Here is an 11,942-nt window from a genome sequence, read left to right on the forward strand (position 1 = left end):
TCTTGCAATGTTTTTAAGACAGGGCTCGATCGATTCTTGATTAACAAGGAGGGGTGAAAGGTTATCAGGAATAGCAGGGGTGGAGGCGATGCAGATTTAAGGCTCCAATCAGATCAGCCATGATCTTATTGACTGGCAGAACAGGCTTGAGGGGCCGAATGGCCTACTCCTGCTCCTATGTTTGATTTTCCAATACAAGCGCACAAAGGCGTCAGTAGGAGCCTTCGCCCGATGGTGGGGGGCTCCCCATCCCACTGATGCTGGGGGTTAAGTCATCATCCAGGAGCTGCCCACTGTCGTCCCTCTCCCTGCCCCCCGGCTCGCCGTCAGGGCTGGGGGCGGGGTAGATCTGCCGAGGGTCGGGCAGCAGCAGGCTGTACCGCACCAGCTTGATGCCAAAGGGCCTCCGGGCCAGCTCCCTCATGGGCACCAGGCACCTGCGGTGAAAGCGGGCAACAGACAACAGGAGGAGGCAGTTCGCTAACAGCACAAGGGCGAGGGCGAGGCAGTGGAGGAGGAAGAGCAGGTAGCAGCTCGAACCCCAGGGGCCCAGCACCTCGAGGAGGCCAAACATCCGCCCCCAGCGGTTAACTGAATCCTCGGGGCTGGCGGAGGTCGGGTGGGATCGACTGGTGGCCTGAGGGCTGCTGCGAACCGTCAGGGCCCCGTATCCAGGCGTGCTGGATTTGCACAGTTCCAATGGGGAAAGCTGAAAGAGGGGTCGCCCTTCCATGCTAATGGGGGTATTGCAAATAATGCCTTTGTCATCGAAGGTTCCATTGCCACAAGACATTGCTCTCTCCATCAACTCCATCCATTCCATCAAATACTCAACGTCACAATTACAATGCAATGGGTTCCCAGACAGAAGGAGACAAAATGCAGGATTTATCCCAAAAATCTCCCGAGGAATTGTCCTGATCTGGTTGTTGGAGATGTCTAAGGTTGTCAGATTTCTCAGGCTGTGGAGTGAGTTATTGGGGAATCTCTCAATGCGGTTCCCAGGTAGGATTAAGTGTCTGAGATTCCCCAAGGAATCAAAGATGCCATCGGGAATGACCCGGATCGCGTTCCCCTTGACGCTGAGCTCCTCCAGGGACACCAAGACGTCGAACGCTCTCTCGGGGAGATCGGGAATCTGATTGTAGTCGAGGACCAGCTTCCTGAGGTTCCGGAGGTTCCTGAAGTCAGGAATTCTGGTCAAGGAGTTGGACGAGACATCCAACTTTTCCAAGGGGAGTGGAGAGTCCGAGTCAAAGTGTTGAATCTGGTTGTGGGAGAGATCGAGGTCTTTGAGGTGCGGGAGGCTTTGGAACGAGGTTAAGGAGACAGAGGAGAGGTTGTTGTAGTTCAGTAAGAGGATCTCTGTATCCGGTGGGAGAGAATGAGAGACGGACACAAGGGACCGGTGACTACAGTTGGTTCCTCTCTTACCTTCCAGATCGGTGTATGAGGCACAAATCTCCGGGGGAGGAGATGTCTTGAACAAATTAACGGTGGAAATGGATATGTGGGATCTTTCTGTGCCTGTGGGCGTCTGAGGGGCCGTTCCAATGGTTGTCACACGTGACAGATTCGTTCGAGCGGGAATTTGACAATCGGGATCCCATTCCATCCCGGCGGACTATAACAGACAACACTCTTGGAATCGGACTGTCCTATACTATCGTAAATACATCCTTCAACATTCCTAATCCATTCTGTAAAGTTCTCCACAGTGTCGCAATCACAATGCCACGGATTGTTGTAAAGATAGATGTAAGGGGCAAAGATGTTCTCAAAGCCTCGAGGAAATGAACTTAGATTGTTGTTTGAGATGTCAAAGGTGTCCAGGTTTTGGGCGCCTTGCAGAGAGTTCCCAGGGAATCTCTCGATTCGGTTCCCAGACAGGATTAAGCGTGAGAGTTCTTCCAACTGGTCAAAGATGCCATCGGGAATGACGCGGATCGCGTTCCCCTTGACGCTGAGCTCCTCCAGGGACACCAAGACGTCGAACGCTCTCTCGGGGAGATCGGGAATCTGATTGTGGTCGAGGACCAGCTTCCTGAGGTTGCGGAGGTTCTTGAAGTCAGGAATTCTGGTCAAGGAGTTCGACGAGAGATCCAACTTTTTCAATGGGAGAAGAGAGACCAGGTCAAAGTGTTGAATCTGGTTGTGGGAGAGATCGAGGTCTTTGAGGTACGGGAGGCTTTGGAACGAGGTTAAGGGGACAGAGGAGAGGTTGTTGTAGTTCAGTAAGAGGATCTCTGTATCCGGTGGGAGAGGATGAGGGATGGACACAAGGGACCGGTGACTACAGTTGGTTCCTCTCTTCCCTTCCAAATCGGTGTATGAGGCACAAATCTCCGGAAGAGGAGATGTCTTGAACAAATTAAGGGTGGAAATGGATATGTGGGATCTTTCTGTGCCGGTGGGCATTTGAGGGGTCGTTCTGATGGTTGTCACAACGTGACAGATTTGTTCGAGCGGGAATTTGACAATCGGGATCCCTTTCCATGCCGCCGGACTAGAACAAACAACGCTCTTGGAGTCGGACTGTCCTATACTATCGTAAATACTTCCATCAACATTCCTCATCCATTCTGTAAAGTTCTCCACAGTGTCGCAATCACAATGCCACGGATTGTTGTAAAGATAGATGTAAGGGGCAAAGATGTTCTCAAAGCCTCGAGGAAATGAACTTAGATTGTTGTTTGAGATGTCAAAGGTGTCCAGGTTTTGGGCGCCTTGCAGAGAGTTCCCAGGGAATCTCTCGATTCGGTTCCCAGACAGGATTAAGCGTGAGAGTTCTTCCAACTGGTCAAAGATGCCATCGGGAATGACGCGGATCGCGTTCCCCTTGACGCTGAGCTCCTCCAGGGACACCAAGACGTCGAACGCTCTCTCGGGGAGATCGGGAATCTGATTGTGGTCGAGGACCAGCTTCTTGAGGTTCCGGAGGTTCTTGAAGTCAGGAATTCCGGTCAAGGAGTTGGACGAGAGATCCAACTTTTCCAATGGGAGAAGAGAGACCAGGTCAAAGTGTTGAATCTGGTTGTGGGAGAGATCGAGGTCTTTGAGGTACGGGAGGCTTTGGAACGAGGTTAAGGGGACAGAGGAGAGGTTGTTGTAGTTCAGTAAGAGGATCTCTGTATCCGGTGGGAGAGGATGAGGGATGGACACAAGGGACCGGTGACTGCAGTTGGTTCCTCTTTTACCTTCCAGATCGATATATGAGGTGCACGGGGGCGCAGATAAGGAATCCTTGAAGAGGTATTGGAGACAGAGGATTTGCAGATACAACATCCTCAATAGCCACATTCCTAAGAGTGAAAACCAGAAGCACAACAATTGTAAGTCTCGACCATCACTTCCATACTCCTGACCCATCTCCACTGAGTGATCAACCCCTGGTCATTGACATCCCAATGGAAACATAGAAACTAGAAACAAGAGTAGGCCATTACGGTCCTTCGAGCCTGCTCCACCATTCATTATTATCATGGCTGATCATCAAATTCAATATCCTGATTCCACCCCCCCCCCCGGCCTTCCCCCTCATATCCCTTGATCCCTTTAACCCCAAGAGCTAGGATTCCGGTCTCCGAAGGTGTACACATTAGGTGAATTGGCCATGGTAAATTGTCCCTTAGTGTCCAAAGGTTTGCAGGTTAGGTGGATTGGCCGTGCTAAATTGCCCCTTAGTGTCCAAAGATGTGAAGTTTAGGTGGATTTGCCATGCTAAATTATCGCTTAGTGTCCAAAGATGTGCAGGTTAGGTGGATTGGCCATGCTAAATTACCCCTTAGTGTCAAAAGATGTGCAGGTTAGGTGGATTGGCCATGCTAAATTGTCCCTTAGTGTCCAAAGATGTGCGGGTTAGGTGGATTGGCCATGTTAAACTGCCCCTGAGTGTCTAAAGATGTGCATGTTAGGTGGATCGGCTATGCAAAATTGCCCCTTAGTGTCCAAAGTTGGGTAGGTTAGGTGGATTTGCCATGCTAAATTGCCCCTCAGTGTCCAAAGATGTGAAGTTTAGGTGGATTGGCCATGCTAATTTGCCCCTTGTTGTCAGGGGGATTAGCAGGGTAAATACGTGGGGCTACGGGAAATGGCCTGGGTGGCATTGTTGAGGATGCAGGCTCAATGGACCTTCTGTCGGGTAGGAATTCTCCGATTCTGTCTCAAAGAGCTTCACACGGATGTTGGACGCAAATCGACAAGCGAGAAAGGGGAAAGAACTGATAGGAGGAATCAGTAAAAGCAGGGTGTAGGATGTAGGATTTAAGGAGTGTCTCAAAGAGAGAGATCGTGGGACAGACAGGTTTTGTGAAGAAATCTCAGAGCTTAAGACACAGCAGCAAATGCAAGCCTGCCTTTGTTATAACACCTAACCTGCACATCTTTGGACACTGAGGGACAACTTAGCACGGCCAATCCACCTAACCTGCACATCTTTGGACACTGAGGGGCAACTTAGCACGGCCAATCTACCTGACCTGCACATCTTTGGACACTAAGGGGCAATTTAGCACGGCCAATCCACCTAACCTGCACATCTTTGGACACTAAGGGGCAATTTAGCATGGCCAATCCACCTAACCTGCACATCTTTGGACACTAAGGGGCAATTTAGCATGGCCAATCCACCTAACCTGCACATCTTTGGACACTAAGGGGCAATTTAGCACGGCCAATCCACCTAACCTGCACATCTTTGGACACTAAGGATCTATGCCTCTCATAATTTTCATAGAATCATAAAATTCCTACGGTACAGAAGGAGGCCATTTGGCCCATCGAGTCTGCACTGACTACAATCCCACCCAGGCCCTATCCCCTTAACTCCATGCATTTACCCTGCTAGTCCTCCTGACACGAAGGGGCAATTGAACATGGCCAATCCACCCAACCCGCACATCTTTCAGACTGTGGGAGGAAACCGGAGCACCCGGAGGAAACCCACGCCAACATGGGGAGAACGTGCCGACTCCACATGGACAGTGACCCCTTCCCTGACAGCACTCAGGGTGCACCTACACCTACATCTGCAGGCGGGTTCAAGATGGCGGCTCACCCACCACCTTCTCAAGGGGGGGTCAATTCGGGATGAGTAATAAATACCAACAGTGCCCACTCGAGGGAGTGGCAGTGGGAGTGTGCACGGCCAAAGACTTAGTTGGAGACAAAACTGGGACTGGTCTGTGATGCTTCTCGCAGTGGAATAGCCCCATGTCTTTGCTGAAAGGCCCCAACAGGGGAACGGGATTATACAATTCCACCTTGGGGGGGGGTGGGGTTGGGGGGGGGCAAAGTAGGGGGTTGGAGGAGGGGGTGCGGTGGTTAAGCGTCACGCCTTTGGAAAGCAGATCTTAGGACTCACCGTCCACTGCCAATACCGTGGGGACAAGGCACAGCAAGATCCCAAAATCTATGGCCAGCGGATTCTGTGCGGAAGATCTCGCGGGGATATTAGATTTTTCTGCTGGTTCAGTTGGACATGCCTGCTCTCTCCACCGACCCGTGTCGCTGTGTTAGTCAGAGAGACCTTTGCCCCAATGACCACTGGTTCCAATTTGAGGCCCTGCCCACTGGACCCTGCCCCTTCCCAGCATTCAGTGCACAGCCCTCCCTCCCCCACACCACCCAAGGGCCCTGGGCCAAACTCTGTTTTTTTAAAAAAAGTTTACTTATTCGTCACAAATATGTCTTACATTAACGCTGCAATGAAGTTACTGTGAGAATCCCCCAGTCGCCCCACACTCCAGCGCCTGTTGGGGTAACACTGAAGGAGAATTTAGCATGGCCAATTCACCCGAACCAACACGTCTTTCGGACTGTGGGAGGAAACCGGAGCACCCGGAGGAAACCCACGCAGACACGGGGAGAACGTGCAGACTCCACACAGACAGCGACCCCAAGCCGGGAATCGAACCCGGGTCCCTGGGGCTGTGAGGCAGCAGTGCTAACCACGGCGCCACCATGCCCTGGAATGATGGGCTCAAAGGTGAGGGAGTTTAAAACTAGAGGGCATAGGTTTAAGGTGAGAGGGGGAGAGATACAAAAGTGTCCAGAGAGGTAATGTTTTCACACAGAGGGTAAGATGGGTACAGAGGGATATGGGCCAAACGTGGGCAATTGGGACGAGCTTAATCGTTTAAAAAAAAGGGCGGCATGGACAAGCTGGGTGGGAGGGCCTGATTCCATGCTGTAAACCTCTGTGACTCCATGTGATTCATAGAATCCCGACAGTGCAGAAGGAGGCCATTCAGTTCATCAAGTCTGCACCGAGCACATTCCCACACGGGCCCCATTCCCAAAACCCCCTGCATATACCCAAGCTAGTCCCCTTGACATTCAGGGGCAATTTAGCGTGGCCAATCCACCTAACCTGCACATCTTTGGACACTAAGGGGCAATTTAGCATGGCCAATCCACCTAACACGCACATCTTTGGACACTAAGGGGCAATTTAGCATGGCCAATCCACCTAACCTGCACATCTTTGGACACTAAGGGATAATTTAGCATGGCCAATCCACCTAACCTGCACATCTTTGGACACTAAGGGACAATTGAGCATGGCCAATCCACCTAACCTGCACATCTTTGGACACTAAGGGACAATTTAGCATGGCCAATCCACCTAACCCACACATCTTTGGACACTAAGGGGCAATTTAACATGGCCAATCCACCTAACCTACACATCTTTGGACACTGAGGGGCAATTCAGCATGGCCAATCCACCTAACCTACACATCTTTGGACACTAAGGGGCAATTTAACATGGCCAATCCACCTAACCTGCACATCTTTGGACACTAAGGGGCAATTTAGCATGGCCAATCCACCTAACCTACACATCTTTGGACACTAAGGGGCAATTTAGCATGGCCAATCCACCTAACCTACACATCTTTGGATACTAAGGGGCAATTTAACATGGCCAATCCACCTAACCTACACATCTTTGGATACTAAGGGGCAATTTAACATGGCCTAAGCACCGAACCCGCACCTCATCTTAGACAGTGTGAGGAAACCGGAGCACCCGGAGGAAACCCACGCAGACACGGGGAGAGTGTGCAGACTCCGCACAGACAGTGACCCAAGCCGAGAATCGAACCTGGTTCTGTGAGGCAGCAGTGCTAACCCACTGTGCCACCCCTGCTTCTGGTTTCTATGTAGCTTGTTTTTTCAGAACTCCTGCGAATGGCCGTGGGGGGAACGTCTCGTCATGTGAAAGGCGTTAGCGAAGGCACAGGTTGTTGTTGTACACGGCGTGGCCGGATTCAGCCATGGCAACGGTAACTGTGAGAGACAAGCATGCTGGGAATTATAGCCAAGCTGGGTCGGACACAGATGCAGGTCAGAGAAGGGCGGCACGGTGGCACAGTGGTTAGCACTGCTGCTTCACAGCTCCAGGGTCCCGGGTTCGATTCTCGGCTTGGGTCACTGTCTGTGTGGAGTTTGCACATTCTCCTCGTGTCTGCGTGGGTTTCCTCCGGGTGCTCCGGTTTCATCCCACAGTCCAAAGATGTGTGGGTTAGGTTGATTGGCCATGCTAAAAATAAATTGCCCCTTAGAGTCCTGAGATGCGTAGGTTAGAGGGATTAGCGGGTAAATATGTGGGGGTAGGGCCTGGGTGGGATTGTGGTCGGTGCAGACTCGATGGGCCGAATGGCCTCCTTCTGCACTGTAGGGTTTCTATGATTTCTAAGGCTACACCATTAAAGGAAAGACATAGAAAAATAGAAACATAGAAAAACCACAGCACAAAACAGGCCCTTCGGCCCCACAAGTTGTGCCGAACATATCCCTACCTTTTAGGCCTACCTATAACCCTCCATCCTATTAAGTCCCATGTACTCATCCAGGAGTCTCTTAAAAGACCCTATTGAGTTTGCCTCCACCACCACTGACGGCAGCCGATTCCACTCGCCCACCACCCTCTGTGTGAAAAACTTCCCCCTAACATCTCCCCTGTACCTACCCCCCAGCACCTTAAACCTGTGTCCTCTCGTAGCAGCCATTTCCACCCTGGGAAAAAGCCTCTGAGAGTCCACCCGATCTATGCCTCTCAACATCTTATATACCTCTATTAGGCCTCCTCTCATCCTACGTCTCTCCAAGGAGAAAAGACCGAGCTCCCTCAGCCTATCCTCATAAGGCATGCCACTCAATCCAGGCAACATCCTTGTAAATCTCCTCTGCACCCTTTCAATCTTTTCCACATCCTTCCTGTAATGAGGCGACCAGAACTGAGCACAGTACTCCAAGTGGGGTCTGACGAGGGTCTTATATAACTGCATCATTATCCCTGGACTCCTAAACTCAATCCCTCGATTGATAAAGGCCAGCACACCATACGCCTTCTTAACCACCTCCTCCACCTGCGGGGCCGATTTTAGAGTCCTATGGACCCGGACCCCAAGGTCCTTCCGATCCTCTACAGTACTAAGAGTCTTTCCCTTTATATTGTACTCCTTCATCCCATTTGACCTGCCAAAATGGACCACTACGCATTTATCTGGGTTGAAGTCCATCTGCCACTTCACCGCCCAGTCTTGTATCCCATCTATGTCCCTCTGTAACCTCTGACATCCCTCCAGACTATCCACAACCCCACCAACCTTCGTGTCGTCGGCAAACGTACCAACCCATCCCTCCACTTCCTCATCCAGGTCATTTATGAAAATGACAAACAGCAAGGGCCCCAGAACAGATCCCTGGGGCACCCCACTGGTGACCGAACTCCATTTAGAAAATGATCCATCTATACCCACTCTCTGCCTCCTTTGGGCAAGCCAGTTCTGGATCCACAGGGCAGCAGCCCCTTGGATCCCATGCCCTCTCACTTTTTCTAGAAGCCTTGCATGGGGAACCTTATCGAACGCCTTGCTAAAATCCATATAAACCACATCTACCGCCTTCCCTTCGTCAATGTGTTTAGTCACATTTTCGAAGAACTCCACCAGGCTCGTAAGGCACGATCTGCCTTTGACAAAGCCAAAGACATTGACAAACTGGAAAGAGTGCAGAGAAGATTTACCAGAATGTTGCCAGGACTGGTGGGCCTGGGTTTTAGGGAGCGGTTGGCCAAACTAGGACTTTATTCCTTGGGACATAGGAGAATGAGTGACGTATCTGAGGCGTTTAAAACCACGAGGGGCAGAGATAGGAGGAACGCACAAAGTCTTTATCCCAGGATAGAGGGAATTGAAAACCGGAGGGCAGAGGTTAAAGGTGAGAGGGGAAAGGGACCTGAGGGGCACCTTCTTGACGCAGAGGGTGGTGCCTGTATGGAATGCCAACGAAAGTGGTTGAGGCAGGTATAATAGCGACATTTAGAAAGCATTTGGATAAGTACAGGGATGGGAAAGAATTAGAGGGATATGGGCCAAACGCAGGCAATTGGGACTAGCTAGGAGAGCAGCATGGATCGGTTGGGCCGAAGGGCCTGTCCCCATGCTGTGGTGCTCCATGACCCTATGACCTGTCCTGGGAGAGGTTACTTGACATTCCTTTGTTGACCAATTAAGGATGGTTGTTTAGGCCGGTGTTGGGCATCCCCTGAGCCTTTGTCACCATACACGGTGAGGCTACGTACCTTACATGCCGCCCTGGTATAACCGTTTGGGAGTGGCTGACGAGTAACTCCACTGGCTACAATCGAACATTGCCATCAGTTTCCGGTGGTGTCATTGGCTGGAGTCCAGAGAACTTTCTGGAAGGATGTGCGAAGCTTAAGATAAAAGAAACGTTTTGAGTCTTTGTCCTCGCCAGAAGTGTGAGAATGGCATTGGCAACGTGTGCCCCGAAGATAGCTTCAGAGAAGGACCGAGAGGAAGATTCGTACTGGGAAGCGGACCTGGCCAGTTCACCCATGTGGGTAGTATTTGCATTCACTCAAAAACTTAAAGATAAAGAGTTCAAATTGGAACTAAAATTAAACTAGAGTTTGGCCACTTTGCACGTTTTATTATTGTATTGGGATAGAGTGAAAAGTATTGTTTCTTGCGCGCTATACAGACAAAGCATACCGTTCATAGAGTACATAGGGGAGAAGGATTTGATTTATTATTGTCACATGTATTGGGATAGAGTGAAAAGTATTGTTTCTTGCGCGCTGTACAGACAAAGCATACCGTTCATAGAGTACATAGGGGAGAAGGATTTGATTTATTATTGTCACATGTATTGGGATAGAGTGAAAAGTATTGTTTCTTGCGCGCTATACAGACAAAGCATACCGTTCATAGAGTACATAGGGGAGAAGGATTTGATTTATTATTGTCACATGTATTGGGATAGAGTGAAAAGTATTGTTTCTTGCGCGCTGTACAGACAAAGCATACCGTTCATAGAGTACATAGGGGAGAAGGATTTGATTTATTATTGTCACATGTATTGGGATACAGTGAAAAGTATTGTTTCTTGCGCGCTATACAGACAAAGAATACCGTTCATAGAGTACACAGGGGAGAAGGATTTGATTTATTATTGTCACATGTACTGGGATACAGTGAAAAGTATTGTTTCTTGCGCGCTGTACAGACAAAGCATACCATTCATAGAGTACACAGGGGAGAAGGATTTGATTTGATTTATTATTGTCACATGTACTGGGATACAGTGAAAAGTATTGTTTCTTGCGCGCTGTGTGGACAAAGCATACCGTTCATAGAGAAGGAAAGGCGAGAGTGCAGAATGTAGTGTTACAGTCATAGCTAGGGTGTAGAGAAAGATCAACTTAATGCGAGGTAGGTCCATTCAAAAGTCTGACAGCAGCAGGGAAGAAGCTGTTCTTGAGACGGTTGGTACGTGACCTCAGACTTTTGTAGCTTTAAGATGCTGAGGGCTGTTGACAGGGTGGGATGTGGAGAGGATCTTTCTTCTTGTGGGAGAAACTGGAACTAGGGGGCCAGTGTTTAAAAATAAGGGGGACCCATTTGAGACGGAGATGGGGAGAAATGTTTACTCTTAGAGGGCGATGACTCTCTGGAACTCTCTTCCTCAAGAGAGGCTTAGTGGTATTATCGCTAGACTATTAACCCAGAAACTCAGCTAATGTTCTGGGGGACCCGGGTTCGAATCCCGTCACGGCAGTTGGTGGAATTTGAATTTAATTTTTAAAAAGTCTGGAATTCAGAACCTACTGATGACCCATTGTCGGAAAAACCAATCCGGTTCCTTTAGGGAAGGAAATCTGCCGTCCTTACCCCTGTCTGGCCATCACGCAAACCAGCCTCCCATCCATTGACTCTGTCTACACTTCCCCCTGCCTCGGGGAAAAGCAGGCAGCATAATCAAGGACCCCACGCACCCCGGACATTCTCTTTTCCACCTTCTTCCGTCAGGAAAAAGATACAAATGTCTGAGGTCACGCACCAACCGACTCAAGAACAGCTTCTTCCCTGCTGCCGTCAGACTTTTGAATGGACCTACCTCGCATTAAGTTGATCTTTCTCTACACCCTAGCTATGACTGTTACACTACATTCTGCACGCTCTCCTTTCCTTCTCTATGAACGGTACGCTCTGTCTGTATAGCGCGCAAGAAACAATACTTTTCATTGTATCCCAATACATGTGACAATAATAAATCAAATTAAATGTGACTCCAGAGCCAAGGCAATGTGGTTGACTCTCAACTGCCCTCCAAGGGCAACTAGGGATGGGCAATAAATGCTGGGCCCAGCCAACGATGCCCATGCCCCGCTAATGAATATGAAAATAAGCTGTGAATGTTTTTAAACACAGTAAGAAGTTTAACAACACCAGGTTAAAGTCCAACAGGTTTATTTGGTAGCAAAAGCCACACAAGCTTTTGGAGCTCCAAGCCCCTTCTTCAGGTGAGTGGGAATTCTGTTCACAAACAGAGCATATAAAGACACAAACTCAATTTACATGAATAATGGTTGGAATGCGAATACTTACAACTAATCAAGTCTTTAAGAA

The 11,942-nt window shown here is 49.6% G+C and overlaps 1 protein-coding gene across 1 annotated transcript; it reads right to left on the reverse strand.

Moving 5' to 3' along the window:
* Positions 1–211: 211 nt before the first annotated feature.
* LOC144481623 (uncharacterized) lies at positions 212–5,554 on the reverse strand. The gene is made up of 3 exons (XM_078200760.1): positions 5,363–5,554; positions 1,717–3,302; positions 212–1,624 (listed from the first exon to the last, which is right to left on the reverse strand). The coding sequence occupies exons 2-3, from the start codon at positions 3,298–3,300 to the stop codon at positions 212–214; spliced, it is 2,997 nt and encodes a 998-aa protein (XP_078056886.1). The 5' UTR covers positions 3,301–3,302; positions 5,363–5,554.
* Between the last annotated feature and the right edge of the window lie 6,388 nt (positions 5,555–11,942).

The sequence above is a fragment of the Mustelus asterias genome, chromosome 31 (assembly GCF_964213995.1).
Source record: "Mustelus asterias chromosome 31, sMusAst1.hap1.1, whole genome shotgun sequence".
Taxonomy (NCBI): domain Eukaryota; kingdom Metazoa; phylum Chordata; class Chondrichthyes; order Carcharhiniformes; family Triakidae; genus Mustelus; species Mustelus asterias.